General features: G+C 43.0%; 1 protein-coding gene and 1 pseudogene across 2 annotated transcripts; one reads left to right on the top strand and one right to left on the bottom strand.

Annotated features, from left to right (window-relative positions):
- Positions 1 to 5983: 5983 nt before the first annotated feature.
- On the bottom strand, positions 5984 to 19411 carry LOC310795269 (uncharacterized protein; the record flags this gene model as incomplete). The annotated part of the gene is made up of 11 exons (XM_083657326.1): positions 5984 to 8199; positions 11004 to 11179; positions 12406 to 12641; positions 12749 to 13124; positions 13700 to 13939; positions 14075 to 14227; positions 14879 to 15007; positions 15595 to 15770; positions 17240 to 17346; positions 17775 to 17900; positions 19278 to 19411. 11 exons carry the CDS (start codon positions 19409 to 19411, stop codon positions 7017 to 7019), a joined length of 3036 nt encoding a protein of 1011 aa, XP_083513452.1. The 3' UTR covers positions 5984 to 7016.
- LOC310795532 (nucleoside diphosphate kinase B pseudogene) lies at positions 19384 to 20255 on the top strand (annotated as a pseudogene). Its single transcript has one exon. The product of its transcript is annotated as a nucleoside diphosphate kinase B pseudogene (transcript).
- Positions 20256 to 21205: the final 950 nt, after the last annotated feature.

Here is a 21205-nt window from a genome sequence, read left to right as displayed (position 1 = left end):
AGACTTGTTATCCAGAACGGCAGGAGAGGGAGGGGCTACGAGCTACGAGCTGAGGAATGGTCCAATTGACACCGTTTCATAAGATGACCATTTTTTTCATTCCACCCAAGTCTGTGCAGAGAAATCCAGTTGGTTTTTGACAAAACTGGTGTCAAGAAGAGTTCAGAAACTACTGTGTGTGACTCAAACTGCCACAGCACCTCTAGCTGTGAGAGTGCGTATGGCACACAGAGCAATAGCTGGCAATATGCGACACCAAGAACATTTCCAATATGAGTCACTATATGGCAACAGATGAATTACTCACCCAGCCCAAATGTGTCTGCCTGGCTGAGTCTAAGGCTGCTTTCTCACTGAGAACCATTGCTTTCGTTTCGTTCCGTTCCGCACTCGGGAACGATTGCCCCCCCTCCCCTCTCCCCCGCTGGTCAGCTTTCACATTACAACATTTCTTCCGCACTCGGAAACGGAACAGAGTGCACTTGCGTCATCAACTACAGTATGCCTGGAGTTTATCCTCGCCCGTTTGCTGTCTATGTGGTTCGGAACGGTTGGCTTTCACACTTGCAAGTGTTCCGTGCCCGGGCGCAGAACGGAACGGTACGCAACGTTCACACCCGTCAAATGTTCCGAAACTGGGGTCACTTTGGGGTCAAGTGTGCTCGGGAACGACCGGGGCGCCATGCTGATCATTACAACACAAGGAACCAGAAATCCCATCAATCTACCCGCTGATGTGGGACCTTTGACCTCTCCTGATGGCAGAGAAGCTTCTGAAGCCGCAGCTCTTCAGTTCAAGCCAGGCAATGGCCAAACACATGACTAGACTAATCTAGGTTTGTGTAACTTAGTTACGTCGTCTGTTCCCCCAGAGCTGGGAATCGAACCAGGAACCTCGGGCAAAAAGGCTCAAGCCTATTAGCCTATTACGGAAAAAGGGCATATTAGGGCTATATATATATATATACCCACCGTTACATAAAGTCACAACAAACACATCCATCACTTTACAAGGTTCACACTGTCATCCCCAACGTCAAAACATACGCAGCTAAATCACTGACATACTCTGTGGCAACTGGAGCTGCCTTAGATGGATAGATAGACAGACAGACAGACAGACAGACAGACAGAAAGATAGACAGAGAGATAGACAGACAGACAGACAGACAGACAGACAGATGGATATTAGACAGACAGGTAGATAGATAGACAGATGGATAGAGATAGAGAGATATATAGATGGATAGAGCGAGCATCAAAGGCTTCTCTCAGATGGACTGCAGACCACCCATCTTGTCTAAGCATTGCACTGCCGGCCCACCTACACACCACCTACACACACCTACACACCACCTATACACACCTACACACCACCTATACACACCACACCATCCCTCCAGCATTTCAATGTCAGATTTCTTCTCAGTCAATCTAAACTAGGGACACACCGATGTGGCAGCTGCTTCTCACAACATATGGGTTATATACTGTACATGTATATATAAAAAAACATATAATACAATTGTACTTTAAGGATTTTGTTTACTGTCTGAACACATTTTAGTATGTTTAGCATGTTAGCTTTACTGTGTGGAGGAGGACCACATATAGTCTATTTACTGTGTGGAGGAGGACCACATATAGTCTATATTGAAAGACAAGCTGAGGGCCACTTAAAAATTAAAAGCGGTCATTTGGCCCCCGGGCCGGACTTTGGACATGCCTGCAGCTCCTTCCCCTGAACAGAGACGCTTTTGTTAAGGCAGTCTTTGTCCAAGCAGCCTGACGCACGGGTCAGAGAGCTGGAGGTAAATCTCACTGTTAGAGCCAGTCAGAACCAGCCAGTCAGAACCAGCCTTACTTTGCAGAGCCAAGGTCCAAATCCTTTTCCTCAAGGACACTAGCTTCTGTCATCTGAATGTAATGACAGTCAAACAGCTAAATAGAGCTGTCAACATGTTTCATTGTACTGTATACCTACCTTAGAAGAGAGCAAACACTTACTTTTGGTTGATTTTTTGAGAGGAAGGAAAGCAAATATTTAGTTTGAAACAATGAAACGGAAGAATTAGTGTTTAAAAGCCAGAATTAACACAACTACTGTAAAAATAATTATGTATTTGAGAGCTGAAATACTCTGTGGTACATTTGTGGGTTGGCCAGCTATCAGTTATCCTTCTCCCTACAGCAACATATGGACTGGCTTCTAAAAGACAGCATTCAGCTTAACTCTGCAGGCCCCAAGGTATCTCACAACTACAAAAGCCCCAAGGTATCTCACAACTACAAAAGCCCCAAGGTATCTCACAACTACAAAAGCCCCAAGGTATCTCACAACTACAAAAGCCCCAAGGTATCTCACAACTACAAAAGCCCCAAGGTATCTCACAACTACAAAAGCCCCAAGGTATCTCACAACTACAAAAGCCATTCATCTGTGTAAGCTTGAGCCATGTGCCTGCAGTGTTCAGCAGAAGCTAGTTCTCTGTGTATGTTTGGGTGTGGCTATTTACTAAAGGTTATGTATAAAGGCTTTGGGAACATGCTCTTCACAATGTACTAGTGGTGCAATGGATGAGGTAATCACACAAACCTCCATACCCAGTCTCCAACAATCTGCTCTTCAAAAACACACCTTCTGCCTCACACTACAGCTGACAGAGACAGTGCTATCCTAGCTTCACCATCAACCAGCTGACTGACGCTGGCATGGCCAGGGGATGGGGAAGAGGACACAGTTGCAGTTTTAGCCAGGTCAAACTGGTTTTGGCCTCAAAGGCCGTTTTCAGGACATTAGTGACCTCACACACAATACGACACCTACCGAGATAACCGGTGTATCCAAAATAATCCCTTTGAACCTGAACGCACCACACGCGATAAACACATTTGGAAAAGGATACTTTGATAATAATCTGCTCGGTGCGTAAATTGTTATTAGGACAACAGCATTGTCACATGTGCCCACCAGCCACCAGACCAATATGACTTTAATCCTGTCACAAATATAAGACAAAGGATACAATACAAACATCATGGTACACTATATTATTACAGTGACACCACAGGATATATAAAAAAGCCATTAAGTAGGTCACAACACAGACACACAAGTCTCTATGGGAATATGTAGTAATACGAGTGTGTGTTTTTAATGTAAATAATAATTCCTAGTTTAAACACGTTCAACAATTAACCTTATTTTTTTTAAATCACCGCAGCTGGCAGGATTTTCTTTTGTACTTAACCACCGTGCTGGCCTTCTGCGTTTACTCTGACATTTCAGATAAACACAGATGAAAGTGTGACAAGGCGACATTATGCAGTCATATACAAACAATGTGCTGGATCCGTACTGACGCACGGTGCCTCTGTCGGATCTCGTACAACAACAGTGACGGGAAACGATGTCAGACGCGCGGACGAGCCGATGCGCCAGTGGAGCTGACTGTGCTGGGGACGCTCCCGGCCTGCCGTCAGAGTCAGACCCACCTGTCTTGTGTTTCCAGCCGCTGTCTCTAGCCTCCACCGCACACGGCACACGACACATGTCCTTCACGTTCCACCGCGGCGCAATGGTCGCACACAGATCCGCAGCTAGCGCGGTCAGGAGGGAGAAAACAAGAAGGGTGATAGTCGAGTCCATTTGCATGAAGCAGCAGACTGCCGAGGAGCCGGAAGCACTCGAGTGCTACGCCGCCTTCAAAATAAAAGCACGGGTTGGTGGTGTTATGTGTCAGACCCCCAGGAGTCCGGCGGGGTTGTTCCAGGGGGTCCCCAGCAAAAGAGTAATCGTTTATTTTCAATATCCATCCATAAGTAACACAATGACAGACTGTATATGACTATTTTGGTCATGGGATCATACACATTCTGTAATAAAACATATGAAGGTGTGACGACCCTCCCACTCTACTGGCCCTAGTTTTGCAGGAGCCTAACCTTGTGTCACCAGGCTCTTCCCGAGGAGCCTGGTGGGTGCACACACCTGGGCCCGGTGCTCTTACTGGACTCAAGAAGACATTCAGACCATTCAGTCTCGCTCCCTCTTTATGGGGAGTTCAGTCTAGCTGTTTGAGTTTTTCACAAGAGCTTTCATCCACAAGTTGATGGCAAAGGCTCAAGCCAAAGTAAAGAGTGTAAGAGTTTAGGCTCAAGCCAAAGTAAAGAGTGTAAGAGTTTAAGCTCAAGCCAAAGTAAAGAGTGTAAGAGTTTAGGCTCAAGCCAAAGTAAAGAGTGTAAGAGTTTAGGCTCAAGCCAAAGTAAAGAGTGTAAGAGTTTAGGCTCAAGCCAAAGTAAAGAGTGTAAGAGTTTAGGCTCAAGCCAAAGTAAAGAGTGTAAGAGTTTAGGCTCAAGCCAAAGTAAAGAGTGTAAGAGTTTAAGCTCAAGCCAAAGTAAAGAGTGTAAGAGTTTAGGCTCAAGCCAAAGTAAAGAGTGTAAGAGTTTAGGCTCAAACCAAAGTAAAGAGTGTAAGAGTTTAGGCTCAAGCCAAAGTAAAGAGTGTAAGAGTTTAGGCTCAAACCAAAGTAAAGAGTGTAAGAGTTTAGGCTCAAGCCAAAGTAAAGAGTGTAAGAGTTTAGGCTCAAGCCAAAGTAAAGAGTGTAAGAGTTTAGGCTCAAGCCAAAGTAAAGAGTGTAAGAGTTTAGGCTCAAGCCAAAGTAAAGAGTGTAAGAGTTTAGGCTCAAGCCAAAGTAAAGAGTGTAAGAGTTTAGGCTCAAACCAAAGTAAAGAGTGTAAGAGTTTAGGCTCAAACCAAAGTAAAGAGTGTAAGAGTTTAGGCTCAAGCCAAAGTAAAGAGTGTAAGAGTTTAGGCTCAAGCCAAAGTAAAGAGTGTAAGAGTTTAGGCTCAAGCCAAAGTAAAGAGTGTAAGAGTTTAGGCTCAAGCCAAAGTAAAGAGTGTAAGAGTTTAGGCTCAAGCCAAAGTAAAGAGTGTAAGAGTTTAGGCTCAACCCAAAGTAAAGAGTGTAAGAGTTTAGGCTCAAGCCAAAGTAAAGAGTGTAAGAGTTTAGGCTCAAGCCAAAGTAAAGAGTGTAAGAGTTTAGGCATCGACAATACGGAGAACCAAGGTCAAGTGAGTCGGCTATTAGAGGTTGTTCCTTCCTTTGCAACAAACTTCTAACTTTATATTATTAAAGCGATATTATTATATTATATTAGAATTATATTATATTAAAGCTTGTAGTAGTTTAGAACAAGAATCATGACTCATAATATTGGCCTTTAAACATTTTGGTTTGCAGAATGTTTCTAAACACTCCAGCATTTGTAAACACCAGTGTTCAGTGTCATCAAACACTACAACTGCAAACAACCCTTTTACATAAGGTCTTCAATTCAGCAAAACGTTTGGCAAAATCATGTGACATGTTGACCAGGTTTTGGACATAATTTGAAAAGTAATTGCACACATCAGCTTTAAGTAGTGAATTCAGAAGTTAATGTTTCTGTGGAGAGAAGCACAAGTTCGCCCTAAATGTGCTGCTTATATCATCATAATATAACATTGAGTAAATGTGCTGCTTATATCATCATAATATAACATTGAGTAAGTGGGCTCTGTCTGTCTTTCTGCAACTTTGGTCCCACGTTGTGAGATTTGTGATTTTGTGATTTATTTTTTGTACGTAGCTCTCATCCTAAAAAACTAGAGACATGTTGAGTTGCAGTACTGTTATTTCTGAGTGTCAGTGAACATGTTGCCAGTTTAGATGCTGTGAAGCCTGACTGTCATATCAGCTACCTGTGACAGTGAAGCACAGGAGATGGCACACCTGTGATAGGATGAGAGCTGTGCTTATTTTCTGCACTAGGATTATTGTTGTCCCTTTTGTGTGAGACTAGTGAGGGGCTAAGCTGAGAGAGGGCTAGAGGATTGTTGTTTTGGTGTTGCTTACAGCCCACAGTAGCCTGTGTTTTGGTGTTGGTTACAGCCCACAGTAGCCTGTGTATGTCCGAGTGACAATAAAAGTAAGTAGGCTAAGTAAAGTTTATTTCTAGAGCAGATATCAAAAGAAAACATAACAAAACGCAACAAAACAATGTGACAGCAAAACAAGACATATCGTCTCATCAATTGATTATTGAGGGACACTACAGTAGGTTAGACAAGAATTTTGGGACAGCGGCCATATTGGTAATGTGTTTAAAAATGATGGTGCTCTTGATCAGTGGTTCACAAACTTTTTCAGGTCAAGGACCCCTAAACTGACCCAATTTACACCACGGACCCCACATTTGATAAGATTTTGCCCCAGCCAGGGTCCCCCATATGTGATCAGATTTTTGCTTTTAGAGGTTTTATTACAGTCAGAAAGTGTATGAAACCCATGACCAAAATAGTCAAACATTCTGTCATTGTGGATGGAATTATAGCGAAAATAAATGATTACCCTTTTTGCTGGGGACCCCCTTTAAGGACCCCTGGGGGTCCCTGGACGCCACTTTGAGAACCACTGCTCTTGATAGATAAAGATTCAATCATACATTTAGCCTCATATCTCCCCAAGTTCCTCAACTAATACATGTAGGTTTCGAAAAGTTTGTTTTGCATTAGGGCTGCACGATAAATCGTATTTTCATTGTCAGCGCGATATGAGCACGCTCAATAAACACATCACCAAGACTGCCTGAAACGCAATGAAAAACAAAAAATCATTTGATTTGCATGTCCCATGGATTCACACTCGGCATGCAATCATTTTGTTTTGTGTTGGAAATCCGGCGCACAGCTTTCCTGCAAGTGCAGCAACCAGGACGCAGACACCTAACCCTAACCCTGTCTGTAGGAACGTCTGACCAAGCCGAAGTACCACGCCCAAGTGAACCCGGGTCTCCGCGGTGGTAGGCGACAAGGCGAGTGCTTCTACCTCTACACTACCCAGACGCCCCACTGACATGGCGACCTTAAGAAAACGGATGAAATAGTCAATTATGTCCAGAAAAATTTAAATCCATAAGATGTAAAAACCTTTATGACAGCACAGTGCCTTCCTTGTCTACTCTCAAACAAAGGGTTATTTCACATTTTCTGCATGAATTGGTGGCAGTACTTTGATGCGTTTCGGCACGGCCACAAAGATGTCCACCCCCTTCCTCTTCTTCTTGACAAGAGCTGCTGCTGGCTGTGAAAACAAGCCCTGAGACTGTGCCTGTAAAACATCCAGTTTCTGTTTGAGCTCTTGGAGCTGTTTTATGTCCTCCATCTTGTTCACATTCTCCATGATGGCCGTCAGTGTAGCTGCACACTCCTTCTGTAGCTCGTCCCTTTTGGGCTGTGGAAGGCTTGGTGTAAGGCTTGGTGTAAGGCTTGGTGTGACCTGTGTCACAAAACTAAGGATAAACTGTCGAGGAGGCCCACTGGAGTTCGTTTTCGGGATAAGCATGGGCAATTTCCGGGTCTGTTGATTAGTTTGGATTTGAGAAGCGAGAGTTGTTGGAGTCTGTGGTGTCGTTTGGTTGACCACGACAGGGACCAGGATAGTCTTTGTACCCTGTGGGGCTTGAGGACCTAGGCTGATGGGCATTGAGAGGGCTTGAGAGGTTGTTGTAACATATGGGTCTGCTTGGGATAGTGCGGCCTGTGGAGTTGGCAGCGATTGGAGCAGACATGGAGCCTGAGACGAGACTGGCATTTTTGGGGGGGTTGGTGTTGCTTGAGGGGCCTGTGCAGTCATGGAGACAGCATCTGCAGTCATGGAGACAGCATCTGCAGTCATGGAGACAGCATCTGCAGTCATGGAGACAGCATCTGCAGAATCGTCCAAATCCGAAAGGGATTCTGTAGACGTGGGTTGGATGAAGTCGGCGATCTGAGCGGCCTCATCAGTGTCTGTGGGAGGGGTCGCATGTAACGTGAGCAGAAGGTGGTCTCTATACTTTGGACAGAGGGTCTCCCAGTCCCACTCAGGCACGGCGTGGAATACCTGGCAGAAGTGTTCACAGGGAAGACGGTGGCTCCTCCAGCCCTCACACTCACAGCAGGGCATCCTGGACTCTGTTCCAAAGCTGACTGTGTACGATCCATCCTGAACCACCCTGAACGTTCCTTCACCGAGTTCTTCCACTTTGGCAGCGCTGCGGGTCGCTGCATCTATGCTGGCCATCACACACTGCACCACAGCTCTAGGCCGATGCCACAGGAAGGACGGCACTTTGGGACTGACGGTTAACTCAGACTGGCTGTTCAGATCAGTGTGCCTGCATTTAAGAGATTGGGCCAAGGGTTAAGACAGACAAATTATCAAGGTATTCTTCCTGTCAGTGTTCAAACAAACTGGCAATCAGCCAGCAGCGAGCACACTCACCGGTGTTTTAAAAGTTTAGGTGCACGGCACAGGAGAATACTTGAAGGAGAAGGAGAGCCAGCACACAAAATGTCCTTTCTTTGTGTTTATTCCAGTTTCACCAGGTACAGACACAAACGTTTCAGCCTAACGGCCTTCTTCAGCGTGTTGCTGTGTCAGGCAGAAACGACGCTTAAATACAATGAGACTGGAAGTCCATTCAATAAACAAAATATCAAAATTCAGTTACAGTATATAAAGAATTAAAGAACCAAGCAATGCACAAGTTCCATTATCAAAGAAAAACAAAAATGTCTACATACAACAATGTATGCATTTACAAATAATACTAGTTTGGTCAGCCCCACCGTGTGGGAGAGCAGAACCAGGCCTAGGTAGAGGCCCTGCTGTGTTCAAAGTGACAGGTAGGGGGGAGTAAGCCAGGTCTGGACTACAGATTGATACAAAACAAAATACAATAGAAAATGTTTAAAGGAATTATGCTTAGATAATTGCACATGTTTCCACTGTAATGGCCTAGAAAGAGGTCCTGCTGTGTTGTGGTAACAGACAGGAGAGATTAAGCTAGGGCTGGAATGCATATTACTAAGTACATTAAAAATAGACAATAAAAAGATATTCATAGAAAATTGCACATTCAAAGAAAGCAGCCTAATGAGCAGTTCCTCATTAAGTCCTTTCGGATGCTCTGTCTGAAGAGTGTGAATCCAAAAGGCCTCCCTTTGTAGCAAGGCCCTATCTCACACATGGGCAAAATACGGCCCGCGGGCCGCATGCGAATTTAGATCTACAGGAAATTCTACTTTTAATGTTGTACTTCTTGCCAGAGTGTGGGTGAGTGAAGGATTCACCTCTGATCATCGCATTGCACTGCAGACAGCACGAACAAGGAAAATGACCATTAGGTAAATTGGATAAAAAATGTGTAGGGCGTGTGTAACAATCTGCCCTGACTAACATGTCTCTCAGGTGTCGAGCCCGCTTCTGAGCAAAAATGGGGGAATTTGCAAAAGCATGTCGCACCAGGCGGTCACTGCACAAAATATGCGAGTGGCTGAGAACAGCGTTTTTTATTTCCTGTGACACCGGAGGAAAAGTTGTGGCACATACAATTTTAGTGTCATGGCCCGAGGGAGATTTGGGAGTGAGCAGGTCATTTCTGTTGAGATCCCTGACCTTCTGAAGGCTCACATCCAGGTCCTGGCTGTTGTAGCCCTTGGCCCGGAAACGGTCACACAGGTCGGAAGCCTGTTTCTCAAAAAGTGTGTCATTACTGCAGATTATTTTAACTCGAAGGAGCTGGCTGTAGGGTAAACCCCTTTTGAGACTGGGGGAGTGAAAGCTGGAAAAATGTAAAAAGCTATTTCTATCCGTCTGTTTTCTAAACAGATTGGTAGTCAGCGGTACAGTGTTGTGGACCAAAACATCCAAAAAAGAAACTGATTCATGACTGTATTCTAAAGAAAACTTAATAGATGGCCGTCTCGAGTTCATGTAATTCTTGAATCCCTCGAGTTCACTGAGAGAGCCCGTGAAAATGAAGAAGATGTCGTCTATAAATCTAAACCAACAAAGCAATGATTCTGAAAAGGGGTTATTATGATATACAAAGTCTTCTTCAAATTTACCCATGAACAAGTTGGCATAGTTGGGAGAACAAGGACGAAAACAGCATTCTATGCACAATGGATGTTAATAGTCTGTATACAAATGTGCCCCATGTGGAGGGTTTGCAAGCCCTGGCACACTTTTTAGACAAAAGACACACTCTGACACCCCCTACTTGTTCAAATGTTTACGTGGGGAAAACTCATAGATAACTCAAAACCCGCATCTCCGAGCACAAAAGTAAAATTTGTAATACGGATGAAAAATCGTCTGTAGCGAGACATTTCAACGCTATGGGACATGATGTTTGCACCCTGAGGTTCCAGGGCATAGAAACTGTCAATGGGGAATAGAGATAGGGCCTTGCTACAAAGGGAGGCCTTTTGGATTCACACTCTTCAGACAGAGCATCCGAAAGGACTTAATGAGGAGCTACAACACAGCAGGACCTCTTTCTAGGCCATTACAGTGGAAACATGCAATTATCTAAGCATAATTCCTTTAAACATTTTCTATTGTATCAATCTGTAGTCCAGACCTGGCTTACTCCCCCCTACCTGTCACTTTGAACACAGCAGGGCCTCTACCTAGGCCTGGTTCTGCTCTCCCACACGGTGGGGCTGACCAAACTAGTATTATTTGTAAATGCATACATTGTTGTATGTAGACATTTTTGTTTTTCTTTGATAATGGAACTTGTGCATTGCTTGGTTCTTTAATTCTTTATATACTGTAACTGAATTATGATGTTTTGTTTATTGAATGGACTTCCGGTCTCATTGTATTTAAGCGTTGTTTCCGCCTGACACAGCAACACGCTGAAGAAGGCCGTTAGGCTGAAACGTTCGTGTCTGTACCTGGTGAAACTGGAATAAACACAAAGAAAGGACATTTTGTGTGCTGGCTCTCCTTCTCCTTCAATTCCTCCTGTCAGTGACAATGATTGAAGGTGTTCATTCAATGAATAAATAAAGCATTTGTGGGCTGAATTTGTGGAAACATTTTGCATAACCATATATTCAATATATGTTTATGCAGAAAAATCCACAAATTCAGCCCACAAATGTTCAAACTGAAGTGTGGAGTTACCTCATCAACATCCGTGGAAGGTAGTCATCAACCAGAAATTGCAGCATTTCACTGAGATATTTGTCTTTATGCTCTCTTAGCAGCTTATGATTGAAGAATTCCTTCTGCAACTCCAGCCCTCGATTCATCAGAGAGACAAAGTTCACTATGTCAGCTCTTACTGCAGTTGCCCATCTCTGCCAACAGGGGGAGAAAACTTTTTGTCAAGTAACATGTTACCAAATATCTCATCCTTGTGGTACATTCTGATGACACAATGCAAACTGTTCAACTTACTATTTTGCATTGTGGTGCGTTTTTTATTACTGTGATTCAGAGTTGCATGACTTGGGTCACGTGCACAACTTCTTGAGATAAGACAGGAAATAAACGAGATAAAGCTATCTGTGTTTGGGCTGTACGGTTGTCTAACTGCTTAACTTATCCAAAATATTGAAATGAGGAGTTTGTAGTGCCTGTGCCCCTGGATGTCTCGCACATCCCTTTAAAAAGATCTTGCTGTGGAATGCCATGGAAAAAGTCAACAATGACACTCGGTCAGGATATTAGAGTGGCTTAGTGGCTTAGACTAGTGACGAGACTTGAGTATGAATACTACTGAGTATATATTATTTTAATTTATGACTCTACCACTGTCTATTTCATTTTCACCAGAAATGGTGTTAGATGTGCTTCCTATATTGCCTCGATTGAGGAAACTGTGTGATAAAATGTCATAATTTAGGCAATGGTTTTTATACATGATCAGGAGCAATGTATTTTCCTGCCTGGCTCATTTCATTTTTATACAATAATAGACAATCATCATCATCTGTTTAAAGTCCTCTTTCCAGGCGCTGCTGGGTGGACTGAATCCTCACTATGGCTTTCCTCCACCGGGGGCGGTCCATGGCCATCTCCTGGTCCATGTTGAGTGCACTCATGTCAGCCAATAATATACAACAGCTATGCAAATATTTTGTGATTTTCATACACCGTTCCCATAAAGCCCCACCTGTGCATGCAGCCGCACAAGAAGATTAATTGCACAGATAAGTCTGAGGTCTGAATACCACTTTGAATCACAGCCTTACTGCATCACTTCTCTTTCACGTAAACACAAAATGCGATAAAGTCTAATATGCACTTTAGATTGTATTGACTGAATTTCATTTATATTGACTTGACTCCTATATTCCTTTGTGGTGTTGGATATATTGTAATCAGGGATCTTTGCTTTATCAGTGTCATGTATTGTCTTGTTTCTTGTTTTGTCTTGGATGTGTACAAAGTACAGCTTGTTTGCAGTATTCGCCTTAAATTGCCCCTTGCGGGACTAATAAAGTTTTTTGAATTAAATTGAATAAAAAGGTCACAGAACCATTCCTTCTGACAGTAATGATGTACAGGATTTGGTGCAAACCTTTTCCTCTGCCAGCCACTTGTCTGTGAACCAGTTTTTGAACAGAGGTCTCTCCCAGATGGAGCTCTCCTGCAGCTGCTTCAGTGCCGCTTGGTGTTCCTGCTTGGTCAGCGCGTCGGCTACGGCACACATCGTCTTTAAGATCTCTGCTGGGTTCGCAATGGCACGGCTCCCATTGGACAACCACTGTGACCATGTTCTCTGTCGCCAGTGGTCATTGAGCACAGCCTGACAGCCTGAAATTTAGACCGATCAAAAAGAAAGAGAACTTTAAAGAACCTGAACAATGCATGGTTATCCGGTCAATGTAAAAATCGACATACTACCCAGCTGACTTCTTCACCTGTGAACACTCTCTCCACAGCCGCCATCTCCTTGGGGCAGTCTTCAGTGAGGATGGAGTGTGGGCTCCAGGCCGGGTTCCACTGTCTGAAGATCCCTAAAGCCTCCATCAGTGCCTCGGGGCTCTTGGTCTGCACCACAAACAACCCCACCACCATCAGGCCGGTGTTACTGCGCACACACAGGAAGTAAACTGGCAGAGGAAACAGCATTCTCTTGTAGGCGGCATCCAGGAAACACACTTCCTTCCCGTAGAGACGGAGCAGGTTCTGCTGCCAGTCAGCTTGGTAGCAGAGCAGCAGGTTCTCGCTCTCTGAATTAACTCGGAGCAGAAAGTTTGTCTTTGGAGCCTGCTGCTTCCAACCCTCTGCAAGGCCCTGGGGTGGACAGAGCAGAGGAGACATATTGAGAGAGTCACACACTAGACTAGGCTGAGTCCCGCCGTGCGTCACAGGATTCCCGTGGGATGGGAGACAGGACGGGAGCGGGAATCATGAGGGCAATCAGGTTTGCCTCTTTTGTGATTGATTTCAAGCACTTCTTTTTGTTTCCAGTCATGCTTACACATCCCTAACCCTAACCCATGCTTACACATCCCTAACCCTAACCCATGCTTACACATCGGAATGAATAATTAACATTGAATGCTCTCAAGAGTCAAGAGCTAGGCGAGCAGCAATGACACAGTGCAGCACAGAGAGTGATACCTAGGCGAACAGCAATGACACAGAGCCTAGGTGCTCTATCCTATATTTCTATATTTTCTCTATTTCTCTATCAATTGTTCAAAATGTTATCTTTATTCTGTAATTTGCTACTGTTGTGTCAGCTAGAATTAGCTAGACATATTCTCTGTGAAGCCCTCTGAGGCATGCTTGTGAATTAGGGCTATATAAATAAACTGGACTTGACTTGACTTGACTTGAGAGAGATTGAGAGAGAGACACCTCACCAACAGGTTAGGCAAGTCAATCCTGGTGAAGTGTATCTCTGCACGGGCCTGTGTCATGACGCTCCTTATGGTTTTCTCCTTGGGGAAGAAGGCTCTGAGTTGCGGTGAAGCAGAGTCTGGAAAGAGCTCGTCCTGCACAAACTGAACCATGTGCTTCTTCACCTCCGACACTTTGGTCACGCCGTCTTTCACCTTGTCTTTGATCAAACCTCGAACCCTCTCATCCAGTTCTTCCTCCCCCTGAGCAGGAAAAAAGTGATGTGCAATAAATCAATATGGAGCATCAGAATATTATGCCTGTGTAACATTCATATAGAACACCTTAAACTCTCAGCAGTTTTCAAAGCAAAATATAAAGCATGACTTTGTCATTACCTTGTCGATGGGGTGACCAACATGGTCAGAGAGGCGCGGCACCCTGATAAAGTAAAGGTCCCTCCACTGAATAGAGTCTGGATCAGTCTGAAGGGCGGCTCTGAGGACCCTTGATTTACTTTTTCTCTCACGCATCGTATCTGCCTTGTCCAACTGTTGCAGGGAGGAAAATGACAACGACAAACATAAGATTTGTTTAGAATTGTATTGTATTCATCTTCTGTTCTGAATGTGAATACAAACGTTTTAATCTTTTTTCGATCCACCAGTTAACAGGAGCATCTCATTATAGCAGTTTATACAAGGGAGCTATATTGCGCATGGTGCTACAATTGTTTTCTTATTATTGTTTAAGCATTTTAATGATTATTCATTTTAACTGTTTAATGTTGTAAAGCAATTTGTTACCTGTATTGAAAAGTGCTACACAAATAAAGTTACTATTCTAGTTATCAATGTGCAAAATGACAAAAAAGTTGCTTACATACACACACACGCACACACACACACACACACACACACACACACACACACACACACACACACACCTAATCCAACTGAAAAATAATTAATTCAAGCTTCACGTCTATTTTGGAGGGAGCTTAGACTTTTTTTTTTAGATTAGATTAGATTAGCCTTTATTAGCTCCCTTAGGAGAAATTGGTCTTGGGCATTTGAGAGAACATACAGTAGGTAGACCAAGGCGGCGTGAGGTAAACATAGCTGCATATTTGATCATTTCCAGCATCTTACATTATTACAATCTTTTGACATAGCATACCGGCGATATCGGCCTTACAGTACCTTGAATCCAGGGAACTTAGCAATCCGTGTGACTCCAATCGTGGCAGGACAAGATATTTTCTTGGTTTTAATCAAAAGATTCCTTTCTTTCTTCACATTGTACAGCACTTCCTGCTCTTCATCCTCTCTCTGAGTGATGCAGACAGGAACAGCAAATGGACATAACATCAATCATCATCATCATCATATTGAAGGATAAGGTTGGACACAGGGGCGCACACTGCCCAACCATTAGTATGTCTATTGGTAGAACACAACACAATATAAGGGTGGGTAAAAAACATCCAGTAAAACAAGAAATAGGTTTACAGCATTGGTAGGAACGTCACAATCACAGTTAATAAGATTAAATAAGGCCCATATTAGAGGTGAAACAATATGAACATTTAAGTACCGATACATTAACTGAAATAATTTCACCAAGGCTGCATGTGACATGTCTGCATCTGGGAGACTGTTGCTAACTTTAGTTGATGATGTACAGTATCAGTATTACTGTGTTTTTCAAAGGGTTGTAATCATGGTAACACAGTAATCACGGGCCTGGCAATACGGTTTTAATAATAATGAAAAATTGAAACAGTACCCTTAGCGTAATGGAACTTTGTCACGGTTTTATCATTAAACCGGTTATTGTTTCATCCCTAGTCGATATAGATTGATGTGGATCTGAAGCCTCAGGTATTCTATCAGCAGAGAAGAACTATTTCAGTCACCTTGTCTGCATATGGGTGCTTCTTTCTGGCACGCTTGTCCTTCCCCCTGTGACAGCCCATCACCTTGTGTCCCACAAACACGAAAGGGATTCCATCAAAGGGGATGGCGGGGGTGTCTTTGCCATTGCCCCACTCCCAGTACACCCTCACCCTGGACTGTGTCGACTTCCAGAGATCTGTTCAATTAAAAACAATCATTTTGTTATTTAAACATGATCCCAATTTTACATTGAAGGACATACCAGCCCTCCTAGATCACTGACAGCTGGTCTTGCTTCAATGACTGACATAATAGGGTTGTCTTGTATGTGACCGCCAACATGAATTCATTCAATTTTACATGAGTGAAATCAGCTGGTGTAGTTTAGTTTATTAAACTAAACTAGTTTAATAAAACTAGTGTTTGGGTTGTGACGAAAACCTGCACAACTAACGTGGGACACCACTGATAAAATGTGTAAATGCCATTACATTCTTCAGGTTTTGGTAAGTAGCTAGAACTATCTTGTCTCATGTGTTTATACTAGCGTTAAACTGCAATATAAATATATAAATATAAATGAAACGACAAAGAGAGACAGAAACTGCCACTCAGACTCACTAATGGAAATGTGTGTTTGCAAGTATTGCATAATACACATTGCCTTACTAGCTAAGTGCCCGGTTCTGGATGACCCAAACATTTAAGTTAGGCAGGCATGAAAACCATTCAAACACAAAGCAAACGGTGTAGCTAATGTTAGCTTGTTAAGTAGCCTGTTGGTCCGCAGAACCAACGCCTCACCTCTCGGGGTGCTGTAGCCCTTGTCCACTGCCTTAACAACATATTTTGAGCAAGTTGACAACTCAAACTGCCTGATTTGGTCATTGACTTCTTGTATCGTCTCGTATACGCTCATATTACTACTTATTTTCTATGGTTGTTGATGACAAGAACCACAAGCTTCGATCCTTCACAGAGCGGAAGTCATCAGGTCCTTGTTTACGGAAGTGACGTCGTCTTCTTCTTCTTCTACTAGTATTCTATGGCGGTTGGCAAACAGATGTATGTGCATTACCGCCACCTTCTGAAATGGAGGTGCCAAATCACATCTCCTTTTGATAACTAATGTAATAGCTCATATGCAGAAAAATTTGCAGAAAGCAATCATTTACAATTAATTGTAGATGATTTACACATCATTTATAACAGGTGAGGAACACTTCATTTACTAAAAGTTTATAGATGACTTACAACACATTTGTGATGTTAACATAGCATTTATTAATCATCTACAAATGTATATTCATGTTTTGTAAGTGATTAGTTCATCATTAACTAAAGGCTTATAAATGACTTATGACTGAATGTTATTATGAAGTGTTACCAACACACTAGACAGAGAAAAAAATATGAAATAGACCACTGAACAGATTGACAAAAGCTATTTGGCAAGGTATTGCTTTGTTAGTTTTCTAAAAGTAGTTTTATTGTTAACAGTAGATATGATGTCCTTTGGCAGATAGTTAATAATTAGTAGTAGCTGGGAATGTGGCAAAACAATAAGGATTTAATTTATTATTAAAGACTAAATAATACTCTCACATACATAAACACAGTATCACAATTTGTGGGGGTCGTCGTGTGTCTTTTCTGTGTCTTGACCACACTGTGTGTCTTCAATGGATTCCTCCACCACTATCTCTAAAGCAGCATTTCCTCCAATCCTCTTCACTGTCTCGCCTTTGGCTGCAAGGATTTCCTCGATGTTTCTAAATGTACAGAGAAACATGATTCAGTCAGAAATATAAATAGAGTTATTGGTCCATTTAATGCATTCCACAGACAGACACAGGTGCCATGTTTGTCCCCCTCCCCGTGTTTTCTGATGATTTTCCCTTTGCCCCGGACAACTTTAATTCCCCCAGATTTTTTGTAACTTAATTGATACTTTACAATGTCTCAAAAGTGCACTTTAAATATTTTCCACTTCTGTCTCAACAAGCTACAGCTATTATTTTGAAGGAGATGTTGCTGCTGTCAAACACTAGTCATTTGTTTCCACAGACATATGGACTCTTGACAATGTTATTATGCACTTTGAATAGCATTAGATTCAACAGTGGCATCTGAAAAACAAAATGACATGATCAATCACACCCCCTTTTATGGTTATGATGTTGTTTATGCTCAGACTAACCTCTTCCCCTCCAGGTCAGAGAACCAGCCCAGGTTATCAGCAATAATGTGGTGGTTCTCACACCCTGGACAGGTCACTATAACGACCCCCTTGTGGTAAGCCACCTTGGATATCGTCTTCATCGATCTGGTGGAGCAAACCTACAACAGACAGATGTGACAAATTGGTTTTTGGCAACTAAGACTCGTTGTTTAGGCAATAGTGTGACTGTCAGTAAGGAGTGGTTCTCAAAGTGGGGTCCAGGGACCACCAGGGGTCGTAGAGAGGGTTCCAGGGGGCTCCCCAGCAAACTGATTAATTGTTAAACTTCATCATTATTTAATTAACTAGAAAAGATGACACAATTAGATAATGTAGAAGTTTCACTGTTAGATCTCTACCTACAATACAGATAGTCTTGCAATTCTGGACAAAATCATATCAGACCAAAGAAAAGCTAAATTAGGGGTCCTTGTCCTCAATTCTGATAGTACAGACATCAGAATCGATACAAAAAAAACAATCAATTTTAGTCTTAGGGTCCAGAAAAAGGCACCGCTGAGACTACAATTAGACTAGCCTGGGTAAACCCAGCCTCCACGTGACCTCTATCACTGATAGGACATATATAGAGGTCACGTGGAGGCTGGGTTTACCCAGGCTAAGACTAGACACCACTAGACAACTAGCCTATATGCAGTTGGTGAGTAACAGTACATGTATTTAAAAAAAAATACAGTATTTAAAATATCAGTAACTGTATTCCATTACAGTTACAGTTTAAATGTGTGGTATTCTGAATACAGTTACTGTTTTTGGCTTATTTTAAGGCATCACTTTATTTGTTGTTTTATTTGCTCTCTCTCTCTCTCTCACACACACACACACACACACACACACACACACACACACACACACACACACACACACACACACACACACACACACACACACACACTTCGCATTATTGTTTTAGGATTCCAAAAGTAACCCAAATTATTTAGAATACGTTACTTGAGTAATCTAATGGAATACGTTACAAATTACATTTTGTATTCAGTGAAGTAACGCTACGTTTTAACCCTTCCAACACTGCCTATCTATCTATGCAACCGTTGTACCTTGCAAGTGTAAACTAGCTGGTAATGTTTTGACTGGATCTGTCCAACGGCTTCACTTCTGATGCTTGCTGTAGTTGACAGTCCTCTTCTATTCAGAACAACAGGCGTGTCTCTATAAGCAGCCCATAACATGGACAGCCCAGGCGTGCGGTGTGTTGCACCGGGTGCTGTGGACGCTGGTCCTCCTGCGGACAGTGTTGGACCGGGAAGAACACACCGTCTGACAGTCCGCACCGTCCTCCTCGCAGTAACGTTAACGAATGAACAAACGGGGGAAAGACACACGTGTTGTAAAGCCATCCTGCTAGTCGCTGAAAACATTGTTGAAAAGAGGTCGTTGCAAGCGATTTCATCAACGTCACGCGTGTTTTGGTATTGTTCTGTCGCGATTTGATGACATCACAGATCTTTGGCGTTGAAAGCCAATGACGGCGAGTCCAGCAACACGGTGACTCCGCCTCCACGGATAAAAAGCCGCCGCGCACTCTCAGTTGTCCTTTTGTCCCACGTCAGCCAGAGGAACTGCTGCCTGCTCATCTCGCTAACCGACCGTCAGTCAAGATTAAGAAGATTAAGAATCATGGCTGAGCTTGAGGAGCGCACCTTCATCGCCATCAAGCCCGATGGCGTCCAGAGGGGAATTATTGGCGAGGTCATCAAGAGGTTCGAGCAGAAAGGCTTCAAACTCGTTGGCATGAAAATGGTCCATGCCTCCGAGGAGCACCTGAAGGAGCACTACGACGACCTGAAGGACAGGCCGTTCTTCCCTACCCTCATCAAATACATGCACTCTGGCCCAGTGGTCGCGATGGTGTGGGAGGGCAAGGGCGCGGTGAAGACGGGCAGAGTCATGTTGGGTGAGACCAACCCCGCCGACTCCAAGCCGGGAACCATCAGAGGAGACTTCTGCATCGACGTCAGCAAGAACATCATCCACGGCAGCGACTCGGTAGAGAGTGCCGACAAGGAGATCGCCCTCTGGTTCAAGGATGAGGAGCTGGTCAGCTATACGAGCTGTGCCGTCAGATGGCTCTACTGAGACCTGGGACACTGACCTGGGACCAGTCGGCTCCCCTTCCACATGTAGGAGAGGGGGCAAGAGCTGACTTTAGATCAGTGGCACATTTCCCACATTCCTCATCATACTGTACTGTGTCTTGTCTAGGGCCAAGTCTGCATTTCCACTTTCCATTCCTCCATTCCCTTTAAACATTCCATTCCCAACCTTTAATGTAGCCTATAGTTATATATAAAACTATATATAAGTTATATATAGTTTTATTTATATATATATATATAAAATAGTTAACGACTTTTGTCTTAGCTGTCAGATTTGTTAAAAGGTGATCCCCTTTCCAATAAAACACAATAGCATCCTTCATCCTTCTGGGTTTGTTTTTTCTTGCAGTCAGATGCCCACAGTACACAATGACACTGCTAATGTACTGGAGTGCAATAGTGTGTTTATAGTATTTATAACATTGCATGGCTAGACTGGATGTATTGCAGATATCCGTAAGTAAATTATTCTTTGACAACAAGAACATTAGATATCTACGTCATTCTTCCCAGGACAAATTACATGGGGGGGTCATTGTTTATTTTTCAGATCCCCACCCAACCATTTTTGTAGCATTCACAATCTAAATTAATTGACACAAACCCCCATTTTCATTTGGTTTTGACTTCAGAAACATATTTTGAATCTATTTCTGACACGTAAACCTCTGACCTCACCTGGGAAGACTGTGTGATGGAAAATAAATGATATTATTCAGTAGGCTATAAGTGAAGTACCTTTTCCACTGAAACCTGCTCTGACATGAGACTGATGTATCAGGGATTTGTTCTCAGCATCCTTTCCCAGGGGTCTGTGTTTATGTGGGAGAGCAACTGACAGCATTGTTCTCAACAGCCATCTGTGAACTGGATGAAGGTTGAATTCTCCAGAGGACTGAATAATGGAAAGTTACAGGTTCTGTAGGTGGGGCGACTCTTGTTTAAATGCTGAGAGCACTCTGACTAGGCACTCACTCTGAATTTCCACTGAAGTGAGACTGTAGACTGATGTTATGCTGACTTTGAATAAATCCTCCAGCTAATACATTTTAAACAAGCGACTCGTCATTGACCTATATTCAGATTTTTGCCATTACAACTGTTCATTATAAATTGTGAATATAACTGATTCTGTTTCTGCTGTGTAACAGTCATTCCACTGAATAAAACAGAAATTAAGTCCAAGTCTCATAAAACAGTTTATTAGCATGTTTGTATGAGTGCAAACAGCCTGTACAAAACCAACAGTAAAAACATGTAAAAATGTAAAGA

The sequence above is a fragment of the Poromitra crassiceps genome (assembly GCF_964638095.1).
Source record: "Poromitra crassiceps genome assembly, chromosome: 21".
NCBI lineage: Eukaryota > Metazoa > Chordata > Actinopteri > Beryciformes > Melamphaidae > Poromitra > Poromitra crassiceps.
Note: the sequence above shows the minus strand (reverse complement) of the source record. Positions and strands in the feature narration are given on the sequence as shown.